Here is a 24,803-nt window from a genome sequence, read left to right as displayed (position 1 = left end):
TTGGGGCAAGAGCTAATCATGGGAGATCATCGTTTAGGTAGTCATCAGAGATTTTCTGATGATGGCATAACATCCTGCCTCCTAGCAGCTAATATGTTTTCTCACTCTTGAGAGGGCCTTCTATGCCATTAAATCCACAAGGATGTCACCACTTCCATATGTGTCTCCAGAAGAATAGTGCTTGTAGCAGCTGACAGAGCTCAGGAAATATTTCCAGCCTATATGATACACACTGTACCTCTGTTTTATTTTAGGGTTAGTATTGAAGCAAAGTGGATGAGTGAGCCATCTATCAATAACTCAGCCATCCTTGAATGGCTCATCCCATACCTGGGTTGTTAATTGAACCTGGATTGTTGGGGAATAGTGAGGGTTTCACCTTTATTTGCCCATGGAGTTGACATCCAGAGCACTTTACTGCATTGTTAATTAACATTGTTTCCCAGTGGAGTACCATACTCTTGTAGTGCTAAATTTCAGGTTTCATCTGCCTTCTTTGGTTGGTAGCCTCTTCACATTCATTTCCAGGTTGGCTATTCCATCTCCCAAGTACCAATCACAAGCTGGAAACAAGATCAACTGAAATGAGTCAACTGTGAAACTGTTTCTTTGAATTCCCACAGAGATGATAATACAATATTTTGAGAAGTTAGTTTTCTGTTTGTATTCACATTAAGATAGTATATTTTCCATCAGTATTAGCTGGAAATTGTTATCATTTTGTAATCATTACATTAATTAATGTTTCTTACATGCGGTATCTGACAAACTCTATTGTACATTGTTCTTATTCAGTAATAACAATTATTTAGTAAATTCTTTTCCATTATGTCAAGAAACGGAAACAGTCCTACAATGATATGAATTTCATATATCAATGTACAACTGATATGATTTTAGAAGTGCAGTTTTGTTTCATTACTAGATTTTTGAATACTCATACAAGAGATTTCTAATAATAAAATACAGAAGGTTGTCTCAATTAAAATTTCTGTAGAATTAGTAGCTGGACTCTGCAATCAAGAGCCAATTAAGTTAAATGAAGAAAGATGAGTTTCTATATACTGACTTGTTGCTTTATAGATGTAACAAGTAATTATTCATGGTACCTAATTTAATTTTAATAAAGAATAAACATTTGCAAGGAAGCTCTACTCCCTTGTGCTCATTAATATGGAGGGCTTTGTCCTCCCATCTCTGCTAGCTAAATTAACTCTGAGATCACTGTGAGTAAAAAGAGTACTTTGTTTTGCTGGGAATGGTATTTCAATTAATTATTTTCAAATTTAGGGGTTTCATGATTACATATGTCCAGCTTCTGAGAGGTACTCTTTTTTCACCAAATATGGATTCATCTGCAAATAGGTCTCCTGTCTCCACCATCAGTAGTATGTCTTGTCCCACAATAATATTGAACAAAGTAAGTCAGGGTAATAATTCCTGCAGCACATCATTACAGAACTCTTTCTTCTTTTCAGATGACTACTCCCTCACCACTACACTCTCTGTTCTATCTTTTCTACCCTGTTTGTTGATTTATTCATTCATTTTCAAAGTTTTACTCAGAATTTGCAGTAGCCCTCTATTGAGCGATACATTAGATGGCCTTGCTGAAATGTACATACTACTATAACTCCCAAATTCTTCAATTCATCTGTTGTCTTAATAGTTATAAAACTGTATATCTTTAATCTGGTAGGATTTGTTTTTTCATGAATGCATGCTAGTTAGCACTTGTGAGGTTGATGTCCTCCCAAAAATGTGTCTGGTGTTCCTTCATGATCTTCTATTTGACTTTTTCTTCTTCTAATGTCAAGGTAATTGGTCAATAATTCCCAGGAGGTGCAGCCAGAGAATCCAATTTTGTACTCACAATCTCTTATTGCCGCCCCCAAGCTAGCATTACAAATGTGCACATCTCAAAAACTGATGCCCCAAACACTTAAAAAATGCATGCATCATTTGCAGCTATTTCATCTAAACCTATTAAAGATATTGCCTTTAGATTAGCAGTACTCTCTGCAAGCAAAGTTATATATCTATTGTTGAAGATATTAATTTAGACAGTCACAGACATATCATGCCCTGTATAAGCTACACTTTTCTAAGTGATGTTCAGAAAAAGTGTACTCTGTAGAGTACACAAAGTATGCCTGGCTACACCCATGATAATTCCCCACAATAGTTATGCATCTTGCTTGCGTAAAGGTACAATTTGTGGAACTCCTACTTTGTAGGGATGTGGTGAACAGATCATTGCAGCTGCCTGTTGATATGACTGATAATGGATGATGTTGTCATATGGCCCCTTTGCATTATGAAGCCCATGGCAGAAGCTCCTTCCTTTCTATTTTACAGTCTGTTGATTCATTCAGCCATCTGGCTTTATCTACTCCCACACTTTCCTCCTATGATACAATATTTTTTTCTTCTGTTTAAAAAACACCAAAAAAGTCTCTGTTTGTTTATTTGTTCAGTGCACATCCCTGCTCAGTGTTTTTAATTTTTCTCCATGCTACACTTTCTCTCCTCCTAAAAGTACCAACAGAAGACATTCCTCTTATATTTAATGCCCTCAGCCATTTTTCTTTTAGTCCTGTGTTGGCTCACATGATCTTTCTGGTAGCCTTATTTCTTACTTTGACATACGCCCTCCCTTTTCTGCTTCTTCTTACACATCCTGTAGAGCCCTTACTTAGACTTTAGAACTTTTTGGACTCCATTTTAAGGAGGGGGTCCCTTGCACTGTCATTAAGCATGACCAGTTTAGAGGCTGCAGTATCTTGGTGTGAAGAAAAAAAGATTGTCCAGATTTTGGCCTTTTGGCTGAGTAACGCTTTTCAGCATCAGTGTCAGTGCATGCATCCACTGCAGCCTGTTATTTAATAATAAAACTCCCATGCCTCTCAAATCATATACTTATCTATACACAACTTACCTATTGAAGCCCAGCTCTTTGCAGGTTAGAGTGTTTATGGCAGGATTCCATCCTTCCTGGCAAACTGTGTAATACTTTCCCTCAGAAGAACTGTATACTTTCAGTACAGAATTGTTACCCATGAGGATCACAGGATTATGATAATCTGTGAACGGAAAGAAGTGTGGAGGAATTATGTTTTCCTTAGAACATTTCTTTAACTTTTGAAAACAGTTAAAAAGTTGTTTTGCCGAAAACAGGCTATTGCTACTGCTGCTACTAATAGTCAGTTTACCATCCAATTCACTTTGTCTTCAGTATGTTTATATAATGAAAAAAGACAAAATTGTATAGCACAGTTACACTTGGCAAGGATTTGAAACAGTCTCATATTTATGAAAAGACTGCATGTAGGAATTATATCTAATTGTAGCTCATTAACACTTAGCAGCCTTAATCCACTGCACTAACTGACAGACTAAAAGGTATATCTGCTCCATCAGGGAAACAAACCTTAGTCTCCCACATGCCATGCAGGGATCCATCCATCTTTTCACAACCCCTTTTCCCATATGGGATCAGGGTGTCACTTCAACAGTGACAGTCATATAGAAGCAAGATTCATACTGCTGGGTGACTATCCCTGCCATGGCTGTTCTTCCATACCCCACACTCCCATGTGCACTCACACATATGGCCAATTTAGAATGTTCAATGCACCTACTGCCTGTTTTTGGAATGTGAGAGCAAATTGGACCACCCAGAGGAAACCCACTCATATACAGGGAGGACATGAAGACTCTGTACAGGAAGCACACCAGATAAGAATCAAACCGGGGAGCCTTTTGCCGTGAGGTTACAACTCTATCCAATGTACCACTGTGCCACCTCTTACAGGCAGACATACACACTACTATACTAATATGGATGACTCACTATTGTCATTTTTATTCAATAGTAACCTTAGAATCTTGGGGCGTGGACAAACAGATATGGAAGGAAAGGACTTACTGAATGATGACTGGCCTGACATTTCTTGAGAGACAATAAATAATTGTCGTTATCATCCTTAGGTTGGAGTGAACTGATGTTATTTGAATTAGATTTGAATAAGAGATATGCAATGGCAGACTAGGTATGTCAGAAAGTCAATTCTTCTTGCTTTGATGTTAAGACACATCATGCAATAAGGAGTGGGGAGTGCTGGGAAGAGTATACATGGAACATCTGTAACTACATGATGAACCAGGAAATTCTGTTAACCACACACACCTTTGGAGGAAGGAAATGAAAAGGCAACAACAAGCAGTGAGTACTTCTTAGGGCCTGACATTGTGATGAAGGGGAACCAGCCCATGAAGACATTTAATACTTATAATTCACTGAGCACTTAGTTCAGAAGTGCCTTTTTTCTCTTGAGCTTGTGTACACGCAAAGTGTTCTACAGTAAATACATATTTTTTTATTTTTTATGTTATACAGTCAGCCTTGCTTCAGTTTTAACCATGAACATCACCTGGTATACAATGTGAAACTCTATACAACTCCGTAAAGTTCACCTCCAAGATCTCTGAATCTGGTAAAGGTTGAAACTTGTTGACAAGACAGCGGAGCATCAAACATGACTACAGTACTCAAATTTATAAACATTTTTGATGTTTATTAAGATAAAATAGATTAAGTGTTTTCATTCTTCTTTTAAATTAAAAGAACGTATGAATGAACACCTTTATAGTGTTAGGAAAATGGACCTCCACAATGCTTTGGCAAAGCATATTGAAAATCCCCCAGGCCATCATTTTAAATTTAAAGTTATGGACCAAGTTATAAAAGAAGCGAAGGGAGGCCTTTGGGCTCTTAAATTAGAAGAGAATGAATTATTATGGCAGCTAATGTTAAATGCACACCATTATCCTGGATTGAATGACTATTGTTCTATTCAATGCCTGCTGAAATTAAGAGCTTTGCAGAGATAAATATTAAAAAAAAGTTTTGTTGTGTTTTACCAGAGTATATTTGATTTTAATATTTAGAATATGCTTATTGATTTTATATATATATATATATATATACATATGTTTTCCACCTTTGGGTATTAATCTGTTTTTTTTTTTAAATGGGGATATTCTTGTCATGTGATTATTTTTTATCTTATGACTATTATGTCAACCATGTGACTAATTCTGTGAGTATTTAAAATCCTTCAATTTTACATGTATTTTTGTCTGAGGAAGTTGTATCAAGTGACTGGAATGAAAGCGCTAACCATTAAACTTTTGATGTGGATATACTCGAGTCTTATTGCTTCTCTCCTTTTGTTTTGTTTTTTCTGTGTTTTCATTCTTGACCTGGATCTTCATCAGACTCTGTATCCCTATTACATCATTTCCTTTTATACAAAGTCTCTTAAAAGATCAGTTACTTAAATAATATATTCATTACAGTGGACCATTTTAGTTTATTATCTAGGAATTATACATTTATTCATGCACCTACTTTAATGTGGCTGATTCCTTGCTGGAATTGAAATTATTCAATAGGAAATTGAATTTAGTGGTGTTTTATCATAATGAAGAAAGGGAGAATATGCCTTATGTCAAATCCAACTTAACAGTATTTTTAATCCTCCTATACAGCCTGCATTACAGTTATTTGAGAAAGCTTGTAGTAGAGACTATTACAAATTAGTGAATGAGCATAAAACAAATTAGGAAATGGAATCTCAACTTGAATGAAAGAGAGATTCTAAACTCATTTAAACATGGCAGAACAATGCAGGTTATGAGAGCAGATAAATGTGGAGGTACTGTGATAGAATCTGTACAATATTCTGCAGTCATACTCAAGATATTCTATGACATTACTACATATGTGACTACATTTAGAAATGAAATCAATATCGCATAGCAAAAGATAGACTTACGACTAGATGGATTGTTATTAGAAGGTAGTATTAATGAAGAAGTTCGCACTTATTTAATGATAAAATCCATTTAATTCCAACATTTTTCAGAATTCCTAAAATACATAGAGGCTTACATAACTTAAAATATCGACTAATAGTTTCAGCTAAGGCTTCCAAAACTTATCCCATGGCTACTTTTATTGATAAAAAATTGAAATCAATTTTAATATAAAATCCCATTTACATAAAGATTCATGGGATTTTCTTGGCAGGCTTACCCACCACCCAGTTTATGGCTGGAAATCATTAATTTTCTTACCATAGATGTAGTTGATTTATTCACCTCTATACCGAGATCAGAAGGAATAGACCTATTTCAAGAAAGTCTAACTGATCACCGTTGTTTTGACAGGCCAAGATATAAAACCTTTAGTGGATTTGATGGGCACAGTGTTGGAAAATAACTATTTCCTTCAAAGATGAATAGTAGAAACAGATTAAGGGTGTGGTAAATGGAGCTATGTGTGCTCCCACATATTTGAATCTGTTTTTACTGGTTTGGGAAAAATCTTATGTGCACAATTTGATTTATTTCAAACACTGTAAATCATATTTATGATATCTGGATAATATTTTTATCATCTTGACAAATACAAGGGAAGCAGCAGAAGAATTTGTGAACTTTTTGAACAGCACTTCCACAGTTTTGAAATTCAGTTGGAATTTCAGTAGTACTAGTATGGGTTACTTAGACACACTGGTGAGTTTAAGACAAGGGTATTTTACCTCTATGGTCTACAGGAAACCAACAGTCAGTAATTCATACCTATATTACAAAAGTTACCACACTATTAGTCATAAGAGAAGTCTAGTCAAAGGGCAATTTATTTGGGTTGCATGTATAACTTCACAACAGGAAGATGATGAGGTTGAAGTTGACAATTAGAATATATGTTTATGGAGAGAGGATACCCGGTTAAATTTATTATCAGAATAAGCAATTCCATCCTAATAGAATGGGGCTTATAATATAACCCCCTTTTAGGAATTGATATTATAAATCATAGGGAGGTAATGTAGAAAGAAAACAGGGATGGGGTAACATCTATGATGTAGGATTATAAGAGGGCTCATATTTTAGAATTTTTGAATCTGCACAAAATATCAGAGGTATTATAAATAAAAACTGGAATATTATTAGTACGTCTGTTATTAACTGATATTCTGGGAGTTAGACCAACATTCATTTTTAAAACAGCAGCTAACATGAAACAAAGATTGGAGCAGAACAACATACTAAGGGATTACACAATAGGTAGATCAGGAACCAATAAAATGTGGGACATGTAAACAGTATTTTCACATTTTGGTTAAGGAACAAATTACCATTGACAATGGTCTAAATAGTAAGATTAGACTGGCCCAGGGTACTTACAGAACCTCCGGGCTGGTGTACATTGCTGTATGTGAGGGCTGTACTAGTTTTTATGTCGGAAAAATAGAACATACCTTACACAAAAGAATTTGTGAGCACATGTATGTCATGAGAACCAAGAATATTAATAATTAATTATATTAACATTCCTTAAGTTGTAAAGAACTATGTTCATTTAAATTTGGTAAAATTGAAAAAGTTCCTCACAATCCCATGGGTGGAGATTGGAAAGTTAGGACAGAGTTTGAGGAACTCATATAGCAATTAAAATTAAATGCCATCAACTTACCAGGGTTAAATTAAATGGTTTCTGTTCATACTTTTTTAAATTTTAATAAATAGAATTTTAAGGGGTCTTAAAAGTGTTATGTGGGCAGTCATCTGTTTAGTGCAAGGGTTTTAAAAGCATAACACTGATGCTTTTAAATGACAGTTGCATTGTTTTTAAAATGAAGACCATATTGGTTTTTCATATAATATCAATTATGTGGAAAAGATTTATGAATGAATTTAAAATATCATTCATAATATTTAGTGAATATTATATAACTGATTTGAACATGTTTTATTATTGGGCTTTTGAGTAATTGGTCCTTTAAGAGATTCAACATAAAAGGAAATTATGTAATAGGGATACAGATACTGAGGAAGTCCCGGTTGAGAATGAAAGTGCTTTATCTATTTGTTTTCATTAGCTGGGTTTTACTGTAGCTGCATAAAATATCACTTGTAAAAGAAATTAAATGTATTGACCATGTAATCAAATGTTTGCTATATTTACATGTTACTGTATATGAATACTAATATATCCCACTATTAGAATATGAGGACAGTAGTGTGATCAGTTAACATGGATTGCACTATCAACCCCCTTCACCCCTCAGCCCCTAGAGTCCCATAGTCTAGCTTATAATATGGAACTCCAAATCAATTATTATTAAAATGAAGATAACAGGGCAACAGCAGATCGGAGGAGTTCACATTCAAATTTATTTGACTGCTTATTTGCTAAACACTTTTTACAAAACATCTGAAACAAAAACTGCTTCAAATGTCAGTGTGACAGTTTAATCACATAATATTATTAGGAAATGATGTACATTCCAGCCACATATCTGGCAGTTTTGTTTGGTTAATAGGGAGTACTCATAGTACAATCATATACATGCGTGGTAAAATGTTGTAAAAACTGCTGTGATAAAAGAATAACACATTCTATGACAGCTTGGTATTAGAGTAAATAATAAGGATGTTGGATGTACATTCTGACTGTCTTTTCCAGGAAACATAACCATTTAAAGATAAAACTTAGAATAATTGTCTAAAAATATGTACACTAGTTACAGTTTTCAAATATTTGCAATGCTACTCAGCTCTTGATGGCCACTGCAATTGTGGTTCTCTCCTTACTCCTGAGAAATAGTGACCCCCCAATTTGATTGTAATTTGAGCTTCAAAAACTTCTAACCTAGGATTTGTTTGTGCATTTGTTGGGTAGGGCATTGCTCCAAAAAGGAAGACTGATTTGTAATTGTGTGCAGATTATATATTACTGCAAGATTTTAGCATTGTTCATACATTATACTGCACTTATATTTTCACAAGTAGAATTACACTATTTTTTGTTTGCATTTTGAACCCAGTTTGGGCAATCTCGCAGCTTCTTTCACAGTTGTGGCAGGACTGTGATCTTCTGCTGGATTTGAGCCTCATTTAGTCAGTTATTACAGAGCTACTGGTAAATTTCTGCATGGTCTTGTGCTCTAGTCTATGGTAGGATTACAGTAGTGGCAGTATTGTGAATTATGCTCCATATATTTACTTTAGTACTTAGTTGTATATACCTGCTTCAAGTTGCATTACAATGTCTTTCTGTTTACTTTGCAATTCTTTTCCCCTCAATCTTTGAGTCTGCTCCATCCCTAACTGAGGCATTATACTAAATGTTTCTGAAAATCTAATCAGTGGACTTCAGCTCCAGTTTGAAAATTTCCCCAATTCTGCCACCCTTTTCTTGCTGTGATTTTAACAGGCTGTGTCTCTGGCTTCCACTCATTATGGTAATCTGACTTCCAAAGTCCCTGCCTTTCCTCTTTCATTGCTATTGTCTGTTTTATAACATATTTAAATACTTTATTCACCCATTGTTTTCCATATATTCATAAGACTAAGTGCTCACCCAGCAAACTAGTATTGCACTTGAGTAAACCTCCCTTACTACAAATTGTTTCCTGCTTATTTTCCCAGAGCTCCCATCTACTTGGCACCCTAGCCACACTCTGAGGGGGTCCTGAGTTAATTCTGCTCCATCCTTCCTAGATAAGAGATTTATTTTATTGGTTTGCACTTCAATTATCTTTTTAGAGTGTTATTGCTTTATTTTTGCTTTATTTGTTGATTTTGCCTTTAAATCTTTTTAAAGGTCTCTAATACATGAAATTACCTTGTCAATGTAATTTAGTTTTGCTGTGGCATTACACTCACAAACAGTCTTTCTTGGTGTTATTACATTAAGAGATAAACTATGCCCTATACAGACACAAACACCCAGAAAGTAAATGTTATCTTTAGAACTTCCCTTAGAACTGAAACCTGTAACTTAGTGTGGCTAAAACAAAGCCATAGTGTGTAGACAAGCTTTGAGCAGTTAGTCTGTACAATAAACAGCACAACTATCAAATCTTAGCACAATCTAACCTAGTGTAGTGCCCAACCCCAGAGAACACCCAAGGAGACCTCTGTATAATCTAGTGAATGACCTAGAGTAGTCCACCAAATACAGGTCTGGACAACATGGATATGCAATTTCCAAATGTCTCCATAGCCAGCTTGGTAAATATGAGCATCTTGAGACATTGAAGCAATTGTTGCATGTTCACAGTTTTCTTGGATGACATAAAGGTTAAAGTCTTTACCCTCATGGATACAGGGTACAGGGTTTGATTCTGGTGTCTAGTTACTGACTAGGATTGCTGAATTTTATTAACACAAATACCTTTGACCAGATAGTGCACAGACCCACCAGAAGTTCAAACATACTGGACCTGGTACTCACCAATATGGGAGAAAGACACACTCACCCCAGTGTCAAGTACTCACTTGGGAGGTTGAACCACAAAGCTGTCTCCTTCAAAATAAAAATCAACTTGGTAACCCCAGAAAATCCACTTAAGAGTTAGGAGCTATTCCAGAGAAAACTACACTCTATTAAGTGATAATTTATTAAAACTGAATGCCCCTCCCAACCCTAAGTTCACAACAACCAATTGTTTTCAGAGACCCAATGCAACCGTGTAAATGACTGTATAGATGCTGCTGTATCTACTAGAAGTAAGCCCTAATCAAAATCTAAAAACAAACCACACTGATGGAATCCTAACCTCAATAGGGCATATAATAAATGGAAAAAAGTCATGGCTAAAATCAGGAAGAGCAACTCCCATAATGATAGGAGCTCTCTAATTAAAATAAACAGGGAAATAAATGGACTAATCAAGTTCAACAATGTCAGCTATGAGGTCAAAGTAGCTTCACAGGCTAAAGAAGATCACAAGGCTTTCTACAGTTATGTCTGAAACCTCAAAGGCAGCACACATCAGTGTGCTGAACTCATGGTCAATGGTGCCACCTTCACTGAGCACAGTGACATAGCAAATTTGCTGTCTGACAAATTCAGCTCAGACTTCACCCTCCACTCCTCTCTGGCCTCCCTCCATGAAATACTGAAATACCTACCAGCATAGCCCCTCAACTATTACCAGGGAGAAGGTACTGGTGGCTCTTAATAAGATCAGAAACATAGCCTCAGTAGGCCTCAGTGATATCCCAGGATGTCTCCTAAATAGCTGGAAACATAACCTATCAGGGCCACTTCAGTTACTTTTCAAATATAGTCTCCAAACAGGATTTATACCACTAGAATGGAGGACTGCAATGGTTATCCCACTTCATAAGGGTAGACCATCAACTGACCCTGGAAGCTATAGATATATTAATCTGACTAGACTAATATACAAAGCTATGGAATAAATTATCATGGAAATAATCAGCAAAGGCATAAGCAATCTTCAGACACTGCACCCAACCTAGTTTGACTTTGTCAAGGAAAGATCATGTCTAATAATCCTGGAGGCCTTCTTTGAGAAGGTCACCAAGGCAATGTATGAAAAAAATGGTGAACACTGCCTACCTGGGTCTGGCTAAGGCATTTGATTCAATATCTCACTTGGGTATAGTTGACAAACTCACCAAACTGGGCATAAACCCCTATATAACTCACTGGATTGCCAGCTGGCTCACAAACACGACCCAGGAAGTCAGGATTGGTAATACCAACTCCACTAAGAGACCATCCACCAGTGGGGCACCTGAGGGCTCTCTTCTGGGACTGCACCTATTTAGAATCTATTTCTCAAAGGTAAAGGCTAATGTCATGGGCCTTTGGCTGACCAAGATCACAGATGACCGCAAATTTGGAGCTGTCATAGTTTTACCCCATGATACAAACATCTTACAAGAGGATCTAACACAGACAAATGACAGATGTCAAAGTCACAGACTAAAACACAATGCCAAGATATGTATTATAGTGTCTTTTGGAAAAACTACCACCCAGGCTAATTACTCCATCACTAAGAGACCTCTAAGAGTTGACTCAGTGGTCAGAGATCTGGGAACATATGTAGACAGTAATCTGTCCTTTGACCAACATGTGGCCATGGTAGTAGGAAAATCATTCTGTGTTGCCCAACTTATTAGTAACATCATGGTATCTAGGTCCAAGGAAGTCAAAGTGCCACACTATTCAGCCCTTATCAGACCCATCATTGAGTATACTGCCCCCTTCAGCATGTACTTGAACAAACATATGCAACAGTTGGAATGCTCACATAGGCTCTTTACCAGGCGAATCCAGAGTATAAATACAGTGTCCTTTATGGACTGGCTTAAAATTCTGTTTCTATACTCTGTTTCCCCGGGTTACAGACAGGCAATCTACGCCTGGCATACAAGACATCTTCGGATTCAGCTCTGATGGACCTTTTGCCCATCTGCAAAACAAACAGCATCAGAAACACTAGATTCAAGGATTTAAATATTGTCATGACATAAATAAAACCCTAACTGTAACCTTGACCAATGGATAGGAAATCTGTAATTCACCCTGGGTCTGGCCTCATGTCTGTGATAGACAGTGGCAGACAGCAAAGGCCAAACTAACGTACCTTCACACATAACCTCTAGAAACGTCCTAACTAAAATACCCCTCCTAATAAATGCCCATGGCACATAGGGACACAATTGGGCTGGATTGCATAGCTAGGCTTTTAAAGGCCCTGGTGGTCATTATCTTGGTATATACCTATGAATCTATAAAAAAAATCAGATTTATTTTATGTCAATTTCACCTTCCATTTGATCATATCACCCTCCAATATGTGAATTTTCTTTGTTTTTCCATATAGTGACAGCATCTGAACAAAAACTACACTTCCTATCATATAACTATAGTGACGTGATTAATAAACACCTGACCTTTAAGTTTGCTATGTAAACATGAGATTAATCATTGGTAGCTTTGTCTCATATGTGTAAATAACAACTTGAAAGAAAACAGATGCTTGTACAGAGCTAGAAATGGTATAACTGTTATACAAAACATTGAATGATGATATTTGTTATTCTGTAGATATGTTTTTTTTGTGTGTGTGTGTGTGTGTGTGTGTGTGTGTGTGTGTGTGTGTGTGTGTGTGTGTGTGTGTGTGTGCACATGAGACTGTGCTCTACATTTGGATTGTCAGAGTTCACATGAAAACAACCAAATAAGTTGCAAATGGACAGGCATGTAGCCATGACTGTGGAATCATTTAAACTACCAAACCCAGCCAATTCATTAACAGTGCTACTTAGATCATGTATGGTTCACTTTCAGTTTATGTGAGGTTGCAATCTCTATAATACATGCTACTTAATCATTTACTTATATTTGTTTTCTGGAGTAGAGTACTGATTTCCATGGACTTTTTTTATACTCAGCCTGGAAGCAGTGTCTGTTAAGTGAATTGCACAGTCACAGTTAGCAAATTGAAGCTGAAGGAATCAAACCTTGTACAACTGGATCACAGGAAACAGCTTGTTAACAGCTTCTTAATCCTCTAAGCAAACTGCCAGACATTATTTAGTTGATCAGTAATGATCTATTTATGGACGAAGCTGGTGGTTCACTCACATACTGCGTATATAAGTGTTCCTGACATTTGATGAACTCTCAAGAAGTAACACCATTCTGGTTTCACCTTTGCGTGTTTATAGATTATATAATTACTTTTTTTATTCTTACACGGTCATGAATTAAGAAAAAAGAACATGATATTTAGGGCCAGATCACTTATCCAATTACCAAAAGAATAAATAGGGTCATAGGTTTATACTAGGCTAATGGCCACCAGGGTCTTTACAAGCCTAGCTGTATAACCAAACTAGTTTTGTCCCAGACTTTCCTGGATGCCTATATTGTGGGGTATGATATTAAAGAGGTAGCTAAGGGTTATGTGCGGGGTGGGGGGGGTGTATGTTAGTTAAGGATTATGTAGTTAGTGTCAACCACTCTCGTCAGAGACATGAGGACCAGACCGGGGGTGAATTTGCAATTTCCCATCCTATGATCAAGGTTTCTTTTGAATAGGGTCAGGAATGAACTGTGCTTCATGTAGATGGGGAGTTTATTCTATAGCATAGGGTCCTTTGAGACACATATTGGTACCTCCAGCAGGTTCTATTTAAGTAGGAGTCAAAGTTCAGGTCCTTGAGTGTAGTTTTTCTGGTGCTGTTTGTCTTGCAAATGTGCAAGAGAATCACCAATGCTGGATCTGAGGATGCCTTATATTCCTGGTGTAGACTGCCTCTCAGTAAACTGTAGGAGCCTGAGTATAGAGATAATACCATAAGGAGATCTGTGTAGGATTGAGCATTCATACCCAGGATTCTCCTGGAGAGGATCCTTTGAGGGCATTCCAGCTGTTGCAAGTGGCTGGTTAGGTACATGCCCAAGGGGGCATTGTATTCAATGTTAGGTCTGATAAGGGCTGAGTAGAGTGGTACTATTACTTCCTTGGACCTGAAAGCCATACTCTTACTTAAAAGTTGGAAGTACCCGAATGGTGTTACATTCGGGTCTGTGTTTCACCTTGACCTGTTGGATTTTTTTTTTTTTTTTGACAAAATGGGTTGTACACTAATGGAACTCATTATCAAGGAGAATTTAAGGAACCTGAGTTCTATTGAAGAAGAAATTAAGAATTTAGATGCACAGTTAAGAAATGACCTGCTTTTTAAGCATAATATTGACAGCTTTCAGTGTATTTTTGTTAAAGTGGCCGAACAGGAAAATATTTATTTTTCCAGAAAACAGAAAAAAAATCTAAAGGTAAACTAAGGACTATACTAATAAGGATGTTTACCCTAGGCCACCAGAAGGTACTGGTATTTTTAGTTCCAACAATGACAACAGTGAACAGAATAATGGTGTTGACCCCAAGAATGGGCAAGATAATGTCAACAATGACCAGAATGGCTCTCGGAGGTCCAAAAGAATTCAGGAAATGTTCAAAAAGGTAGGGTATGGTCACCCTACCTCTAAGGACAGTCAAAAAATAAAGTTTTCAGTACTCTCATTGGAAACAACCTCAGAACTAGTAGTTGACAACATATTTGATGGTAATGATCATGCTGATGCATCTGATAATGTATACAAATGTTGAGGTTGTAAGATTTTCAATTTTTCATCACTTCTTGTTTCTCCTGTGTTTGGTTTGTTGTTCCAATGTGGTTTTAAATATGTACCCTCTAACAAACCTAATTTGGTTGATGTGGTAACAGAACTCAAACTTTTTACCAGAAAATTGAAACCTTAAATGTATTTTACCTCCTGATGAGCAAGGGTCTGATATTCCCCTACTGTGAAGATCTAGTACCTTCAACCCCCCCATTAATTCCAAGCATACATCTCTTTGAACAATTATATGAACAAAGTATCAGGGAATGGCATTCTAACCATAGGGGGTATAAGTTCCACAACCTTTTGAGTGAAGAGAGGGAACTTATGCATAGACTTGCCAATGATTCCATCATGCGAATTATGAAACCAGACAAAGGAGGGGGTGTTGTCATCATGGACAGAATTTTGTACTCCTCAAAGATGCTGGAATTTTTACAAAATGGTAAATTTTTTGTTGAGGTATCATGAAATGAGGTGAACATTGCTTATCATAGTATAGACCTCATTTTGGAAGACATATTTATTACATTTGATCTACCTCTTCACATCAGAGAATTTCTGACTGTTTGCAAGCCTAACATCCCAGGAATTTTTGGTATTCCCAAGATTCATAAGTCAGTTACTGACCCTCCATTGCGACCTATTGTGGCACCAGTGGGTTCGAAGACCGAACCATTGGCAAAATTTGTTTATGTTAAATTAAAAACTTTTTTTGTGAACAAAAGTCACAGCTTAAAAGATTCATGGCATTTTTTGAACTTGATTTCAGTGTGTCCTTTTATGCTTAATGCCCTATTGGTGACCATCGATGTAAAGGACCTTTTTTCAGTTATTCCCCATGATGAGGGACTGGACTGGTTCCACCAAGCTATGGTTAAAGGCTCTAATCTGATCAATAATGAAATTAGTCTTATATAATCAGATTATGGAACTTGTCCTGATAAACAACTTTGTATACTTTGAAGGGGAGTACTACAAACAACATACGGACGTTGTGATGGGGGCCGCTTGTGCTGTATTTGCCAATATGGTCCTATGGTTTTGGGAAACTAATTTTGTTTTAAATTCAGTGTTTGCACCTATGTTGGGTTTGTATTTGAGATTTTTGGATGCTATTTTATTTTGTGGAAATTGTTTGGGGGACTTAGAAAATTTTATGGACTTCCTTAACCACTCTACTGATTTTTTGGAGTTTACTCATCACTATCATAATAACTCAATAGATGTTTTGGATGTGACTCTTTACAAGAACTTGGAGAATTTAAGATATGCATCTAATATATATAGGAAACCAACCTTCTCTAATGCCTACTTATATTTCTCTAGCCAGCATCTGATCTGGCAAAAGAAAAAATTAGTAAAAGGTCAGTTAATCTCGCTATGTAGGTTGGTTTCAGATCGTGAAGTGCTCTAAGCAGAGGTTACAAAATTGGTTGGTATGTTCCTCAAAAGGGGTTACCCCAATGATTTTTTGGATAGCACCATTGATTATGTTATGGAGAACAGGGATGTTAGATATAAGCCCCTTTTATGCAACAATGACGTGGGTACCAACTCTACTAATCTTGATGGTCAAGGAAATAACACTCAACGTGATCAACATAATTTGTCACAAGTATTTGTTTTGCAATACTATCCATGTATTTATTTATTACAGGACAAGATTAAGAAACATTGGGCAACTGTTTTTGGATCATTGGGACTTATGGGTAGGTTGAGTCCTGAACCCAAATTCGTTTATAAAAAATAACAAAAACTTTAAGGATATTTTTGAAACCAACAAGCAACTTAAATTTTCACATCCATGGATGCTCTTGGTATATTTCCACTGTACTCTTTCCAGTTTACTCATGCTTGTTTTCTTATAAGGTTTCCATATTGCTGTTCCATACTCATGTTTAGGTCTAGTGTAATTAACAATGACTTCACTTCTGATTTCCTACACTTTATAAAACTTTATAGATCCTACAGTTCTGTAACTATCACTAACCAATTGGTTGATATGATTAGAAAAGCTCAAATCTGGATCTATCCCAGGTCCTTAAATGAATCTACAGTCTCAATCATTGTGTGTTGTATTAAATATTCACATTTCAATGTATGTCTCCCAAATCTCATATACATAGTTTTTGATATATATATCAGCATATTATCCTCCTGTACCCAAATGGTTAATTTAGTCAAGTTTTTTGCAGACATGCACTGTCTGCAACACATGTAATCAGTTAACCCAATTTCAGGTCATCTGTATGCAGACTGTAGAACACCTCAGATGAAAATGATAGGCCTGAAAGATACAATCTAAACAAGTAAGGGCCGAGGACAGAGCCCTGTGGGGTACACTGAGTGTAACCAAGAATTTCACCTGTCTTATTGCTGTATGATACTTGCCATGTCTTATTTATAAGTCATGCAGTTATCCATCTTATCAACAGTAAATCAATACCTAGTTGTTCTAATTTATTGACCAGTGTTTTATGTATGACCCTGTCAAATGCTGAAGTTAAATGTATATAAATTACATCGCAGCACAATTTTTCATTCATAGCATTTATTATATAGTTATAGAATAGCATGTTGCAGCTGGTAATAGATCTGTTTTCAACATATGCATGCTGGTATATGGTTTCAAGTCCCAACCTTTCAATTCTGACAGTAACTCATCCAATAGTACCTTCTCCATTATTTTTCCACAACATGAAAGTAGACTTAATGGTCTGTATGACTCTGTGTTTGTCCTACTCCCTTTTCCCTTAAAGACAGGTTTAATAAGTGCATGTCTCCAATCTTGAGGAGTCTCCTTATATTTATATGACCTCATAAATAAACAATACAATGGTACTATAAGCTTTTACTGAAGTGTTCTCAGGTCATTATTACTTAATCCATCTCCTTCCAGTGCTTTATTTGGATCCATTTTGCATAGTTCTTTTTCAGTATATAATCTATTTTGATTCCAGTATTTGAGGTTACCTTGCTTTCACTAGAACAACTTACTTTGTGGAGCCAAACGGTTTTGAATAATATTTTGTAAATATATCTATAATCTGTTGTGTCTGAGAATAAATTTTAGAATCTACTCACAGTTTATCAGTCTGCATGTCTTTACTCCATCCACATTTTATGTAGCTATAAAATGGTTTCCTATTATACTCAATATCTTAATATAAATTTTCTTCAAAAGTTGCTTTATCTTGTCTCACACAGTACTTACTCTGTTTGTCCAGCTTGTTTATTTCAGTTTTAATAGTTGAAGTTTAACCTGTTTTCCATTTTTGCCTCTCACCTTAATCAGGTATCTTGTTCTTGTGGAAATATATCCTCCTAACATTGTATGACTAAACTCTGATGTGAAGCATTGCTTTGATTTTTTGCACTTAAACAATTTTTCTTTCAAAACTTTTCACATTACTTCTGCAGTTTTTCCATTGAACACATTGCTTCAGTTAGTTTTACATAGTGACTGTTTTTCTTCCATATAATCTGTAATTAATCTTCTGTGCATTGGTTTAGATTTCAGTTTGGCAAAATTATCTAGCGACAAATTAACCTTTATAACCCCATGATCAATGGACATCAATGGTGGTAAAATTTGACTTGAAGTAACAATAATTTCTTAAGAATGCAAACAATATCTAGTATGTTCCTTTCCCTAGTATTTTATTATTATTTTTTTACAATCTGAAGCAATCATTGTTCATGACTTCCTGGGCCCTCTGTGAGCCAACTAGCAATCCAACAAGTTATGCAGGGGTTTATGCCTAGTTCTGAGAGCCTGTCAACAGTAACTGAATTGGATATTGTATCAAATGCCTTGGCCATGTCAAGGTAGGCAGTATGTACTATTTTCCCCTCCTCCATAGGCATGGTGACCCTCTCAAAGAAGTCTACCAGGTTAAGTAGGCAAAACCTTCTCTTAACAAAGCCAAACTGGGATGGATTCAGTGTCTGTCTATAGATTACCAAGGTAATGCCAAATAGTTACCAAAAAATAAACAAATACAGTCATACATAACTAAATAATCAAATAACTATTTAAATAAATGATTATGTATGCCTTAAAATATATCCAAGAACTTATAGAGCCATATTGTCCTATTTTTCACTGCTTATGAAAAACAGAGTAATAAATCATTCCCACTTTTTATGATCTTTCAGCTCATAGGTTGTACTATTGAATCTTCATCACAGTGTTTGTTAGTATTCCGTTGTTCTGCTTGAATTCTGAGTTTAGAGACTTCCTTCCCAGCGTAAGGTTAGATATTTATGCTGGAAATATTTTTGGCTACTAACTGACTAGAATCCATTCATCAGTATAACATACTAACAGTATCAGACAGCATAGGGTTAAGAAAATAATGCAAAATAAGAAGCATTACACTGGATAAAAAAGAAAAGCTAGGATATGATGCTGGAAGGTCTGTTATCCAAGCCATGCTGCTATGATAGCAACTACATAGCATCAAAAGAAAGTTAAACATAGCCTACGGTAGAATGGATTGCTCTGTCATATGGTGCTCCCACTCAAAGCACTAATATTTATGATTCTTTTCTGTGTTTCTTGAAGGTAAATAGATCCCTTCTGATTTTGAGCCCTGATGCTCAACCAATACCAGCAGAAAGAACTGAAGTAATGTATATGGCATCTGTAGACAGTGTCTTTTATATAATATTCATAAGGCAGACTACCTCTCAACTGTACAGATTTTCACAGAAGGTCCATATTTTGGCTTGTATTTTTGGCCTGTTCCTCATAAAATTTGTGTTTTCTGGTAAATTACTGTGATTTGAAGTCACTAAATAATAACATACATTTGAGTTTCAGACTTCAAATCCTTCAGAAAATATACGTTAAAACAATCTCCTGTTACTCTAGCAACTTTCTAAGTTTATACGAGCAATATTTAAAAATTAACCCTTTTTGTGGGCCTTTGTCCCCCCACTTTGTCAGGTTTTGTCCAGATTTCTTTCACTAAGAGGTTGAGAGGTATGATACTGCCATTTCTATGTTAGCATTGCATAATATATAATGTATTCCTTCAGCAACTTTGTCAGTTGACAATGAGTTGAGTATTAGATAAATATGGTTAAAAAGTTTACAAAATTAGCACTTTTTGCTATTAGAACTTTGATTTCTTTAGCCTGCATGGTATCCTATCAAAGTTTTAGTTTAGAGCAGTCCAGGGTATTTTACAGGTTTTACTAAGTTCTGCTTCCATAACTAGATTGGAAATGCTAATGTAGTTACTAAGATTGCTATCCATATATTGAAGTGGCATTTATGATACAGTAGATGCCTCTTCAAGGTCTGCTGCAAGGGAAACTATGGAAGGCTTGCATGGATTACAGCATGCATATAGAAGGCTTGCATGGATTAGAACATACAGATATGATGAAGATGTTAGGCTTTAGCTGTTCACTGTACCTGATGACCAGGATTTGTTGCTTTTGTAGTCAGTGGATGACATAATTGTTGACCTTAATCAGGAAGGAAAAAAGGTCTTCCTTGAAAGAAATCTATAACCTACCTACCTCATAGTTGCAATGGAATTTTCACAAAATAAAAACAATCTTTTTTGATAGGAAAGAACATTCTTACAAAAACAAAGGTAGAAGTATAAACTGCATGTAGACTTACAGAGCAGAAACTTTAATAAAACAACAAAAAAGTAAAGGTAAGCACTTTCACGACTCACAGGTTGCTTCTTCACACAATTGTACTTGCTAAAAACATTCATTTAAATAGTAGCTTGCCATCACAGCTTAAAATCATTAACCAGTTAACTAAGCAAATAATTTAATAAAATACTAAAAAGAGAGGGAAAAATCTCAGAAACTTTTATAAAGAACATCTTAAAAAAAATGGTATGTTAAAAACAAAAACTGATTATAAAGTAGTATATAACTACTTGTGTTTAAGAGGCCGTGGTTTCAAAAACAGTTTTAAAGAAAGCATATTGTTCAACCCAGGATGTTTTTCTGCATTTAACAAGCGGATCCACTTTTGCTCAGCAGCCTCTGTTTGATTCTTTATATCCCCCCTCTATTAGAACAAATGAGAACTTGTAAAATTAAAAACTTAAAACTATGTGTCGAGTCAGTATTCATAACATGTATTGCCAATGCATTTGTTTCCTTCTTGTTTCTAATGTCTCTGTTTTGTTCTAAAACTCTGTCTTTGAGGTTTTATTTGTTTTTCCAACATAATAAGCATGACATTTTTGGCAGAAGGCAAAATAAACAATATCCTCAGTTCTGCAATCTGCATAGTGATGTAAAGGGATTTTAAAGTGACATGAAGGATGTATATACAATGCTTGACTATAATTGAACTTACAAGCAGAACAATTTCTGCATGGGAAAGTGCCTATCCTCATGGACTTAGGTGCATGTGGATGTGCTGATTTATGGCACAGATGTTGTTTTAATGATTTATTATTTTTAAAAGAAAATATGGGTGTTTCACCAAACTTTTTAATAAAACCTGGAATGTCACGTAAAATATTCCAGTTTTTCTTGATAATATTGCTATAGTTATCAATATCATTAGAATATTGCAAAACAACTCTAAAGTTTTCTGAAGTGCTACCGGATGATGTAGATGGAAGCAATTCATCACTAAAAAAATTACAAAATGGTTTGCACCTAGTGGATCTCTGTGTCCATGCTTCCTTAATAAACAGGTCCACTTCTTATTCAGAATAGCCTCTTTCTAAAATTTCTGATTTTAGTTCTGTAAGAGCATTGCTAGCTTCCATATCATTATTGTGCAACCTTAAAGTTCTATAAATTTGACCTTTAACCAAATTTTTAGAAACATGTTTGGGATGCATGCTCCTTTTGTGTAGAAGAGTATTTTTTCTAGTTGGCTTCTTGTAAATACTACTATTAACCTTCTGTAAGTCAGATTTATCAAGAGAGACATCTAAGAATTCTATATGATTGTATGAATGTTGATACGTGAACTTGAGGAAACTGGTAGTATTATGTAAAAAAGTGACAAAACAATCTAGTTCAATAATGCTACCTTTCCACAACATAAAAACATCATCGACAAAGCGTACATACCAGAGGATATCAAAAAATTCATTAGCAGGTGTGAAAATGGCTGTATGCTCCCAATGTGCTAGAACAAGATTGGCGTAGCTATTGGCACAGGCTGTGCCCATAGCCACACCAGTCTTTTGAAGGAAAATATCATTTTCAAAAACAAAAACATTATTTTCGAGAACTATTTCTAACAGAGCACAAAGTAGTGTGACTTTATTACTAGAAAAACACTTATTGGTTATGAGAAAATCTCTAATCATCTCTATACTTACCTAATTGGGAATACAAGTAAAAAGTGACTCAACATCTAATGTAACAAAAATAAATTCACAATCGATAGTTGAGAGTCGATTACACAGTTTCTCTAAGAAAGACTTAGTATCTTTTAAAATAGTGTGACAGGTATCTAGGACTGGATGTAAATTATTCTCTAAAAAGATGGAAAGTGGTTCCGTGCACCAGCCTGTACCAGCCACAATGGGTCTCATAGGTGGGATTGTTGTGTTTTTGTGTATTTTTGGCAGTTAATATATAGATGGAATAAGAGGATGAGCTACACTAAAGAATTCAAATAATTCTTCATTTATAAGCTTGGTCATCAACAAATCGAACACTAGGAAAGAGACTTTTTCCATAATGCCATTTGCATTAAATCTCGTTATATGTAGATAAGTACTTGAATCATTTAACAGCAACAGCATTTGATTAATGTAATGAACTTTATCTAAAATCACTATTCCCCCACCTTTGTCAGCAGGTTTAATAACAATTGACTGTAGATCTTTAAGTTCATTCAAAGCTGTGATGTCATCACTAGACATATTATAGAAATTACAATGTGTTCCTGCCCTAAAATGCTGCCTTAATTCATATTCACACAAATTTATAAAAGATTGAACTACTGCATCAAAATTAGCGCTGAAAGTACTAGGTTATTTATAAGGATGAATATTACTATTTCTATCTCCAGCAAAAATAGTTTTAAGCATTAAGTTTCTCCCTAAAAGTCTCAGGTCTTTGAGCATCTCCGCATGGTCTGCTCTCTTAGAGGGAGTAAAAGATAAGCCATTGTTCAGTAATGTTAATTGCTCAGTAATACGTTCAATAGATGAAATATTAAAAATGGCACCTGTATCTACTGGCATCTTCTTTTCACCATTGGTTGATTTCTGTCTATACTCACAGGCCGTTGTGAGCTTCCCTTTCTTGTGCTGCTCCTTGATCGACTTTTCATGGGTAGAGGGCTTTCTGGTAAAAAAACGCTGATAAAGCTGTTATCCTTTGGTCTAATCGAAGCACTACTACCTTTAGTGGCTTCATTTCGAACAGATGATCTTGTAATGTTTAAATTACAATTACTTACTTTAGAAGATGTAGTTGTTTTTTTAGAGTCATTAGCAGCACTACTATTCAATAAAGGGGATGCTTGCTCCATAACAGAGGTAGTCGCTAAGCAGCATTAATTATTAGTACTGCCATTACTGAGTGCACTTTCATGCCGTTGATCCATCGCAATTTCCATTCATTCTGAAGATGGAGGCATTGGCATTCCATTAGTATCATGATACAGCCTGTGTGATTGGTTTTCTTGTTGATTGATGGACTTTGATGGTTGTCTGCTGTTGAAATCTCTGGGCCAAGTGACCACATGCTGGTTCTGAAAGTCCTTGTGATCTCTCTGCATCTTTTTAACTTTTGTAAGCTGAAGGCGCTTTTCATATGAGACAATATTGTCTTGCAAAACATCCAATTTGTCACCTATAACACTAGGAGTGAATCGTTTAAAAATTATATCTTGACATGTAAGAATTCCATCTCTAAGATCATTTTCCATAGGAAGGAAGAACTTTATAAGTAAGTTGATATATTGCACACTAAACTGTAAGTTCAGTTCCTGCCATCTGCGAAGTAGTTCAGGATACTCGTTGCCATAGCTAGGCATATTTAGTACTCATAGACCCCTGGGGATCACTTTATGTTGTAGAAAAGCTTGTAAGTGCAGGCGTTGCCACTGCAACCATTTATACTTAAAGAGTTTGTTTTCAAGTTCTTTGTAAGTCTGTAGAAACTCTCGAGATAATGAAATATCGGCAGCACTATTGACACCTTCATCAAAAGAATTTAAGTTGAGTAATGGATTATCTGCAATATTTAAAACATGAGTTAGCCATTCACAACCTGTAGTTCCAGTACTGGAAGTTAAAGTATTGGCCTCTTTCTCTGAATATAAAAGAAAATAAGAATAAAAAAAAACGAGTCCAGAGTACAGTCAAGTACAACAAAAAATGTACAAAGGTGGAAGTATAAACTGCACGTAGACTTACAGAGCAGAAACTTTAATAAAATAACAAAAAAGCAAAGGTAAGCACTTTCACGACTCACAGGTCGCTTCTTCACACAATTGTACTTGCTAAAAACTTTCATTTAAGTAGTAGCTTACCATCACAGCTTAAAATCATTAACCAATTAACTAAGCTAATAATTTAATAAGATACTAAAAAAGAGAGGGAAAAGTCTCAGAAACTTTTATAAAGGACATCTTAAAAAAAATGGTATGTTAAAAACAAAAACTGATTATAAAGTAATATATAACTACTTGTGTTTAAGAGGGCGTGCTTTCAAAAGGGGTTTTAAAGGAAACATATTGTTCAACCCAGGATGTTTTTCTGCATTTAACAAGAGGATCCACAAAATAAAAACAACCCTTTTTGATATGAAA

The 24,803-nt window shown here is 35.6% G+C and overlaps 1 protein-coding gene across 1 annotated transcript in view; it reads right to left on the bottom strand.

Annotated features, from left to right (window-relative positions):
• Positions 1-23,594, bottom strand: part of LOC122808402 (transmembrane protease serine 13-like) — a 373,755-nt gene extending 350,161 nt beyond the window's left edge. Inside the window, exons 1-2 of the mRNA XM_044079367.1 lie at positions 23,567-23,594; positions 2,939-3,083 (exon numbers count right to left, since the gene is read on the bottom strand). Of these exons, the coding sequence (XP_043935302.1) occupies positions 2,939-3,083; positions 23,567-23,594 (173 nt within the window). The remainder of the gene's footprint in view (positions 1-2,938; positions 3,084-23,566) is intronic.
• Positions 23,595-24,803: the final 1,209 nt, after the last annotated feature.

The sequence above is a fragment of the Protopterus annectens genome, chromosome 8.part0 (assembly GCF_019279795.1).
Source record: "Protopterus annectens isolate FY-2018-M chromosome 8.part0, PAN1.0, whole genome shotgun sequence".
NCBI lineage: Eukaryota > Metazoa > Chordata > Ceratodontiformes > Protopteridae > Protopterus > Protopterus annectens.
Note: the sequence above shows the minus strand (reverse complement) of the source record. Positions and strands in the feature narration are given on the sequence as shown.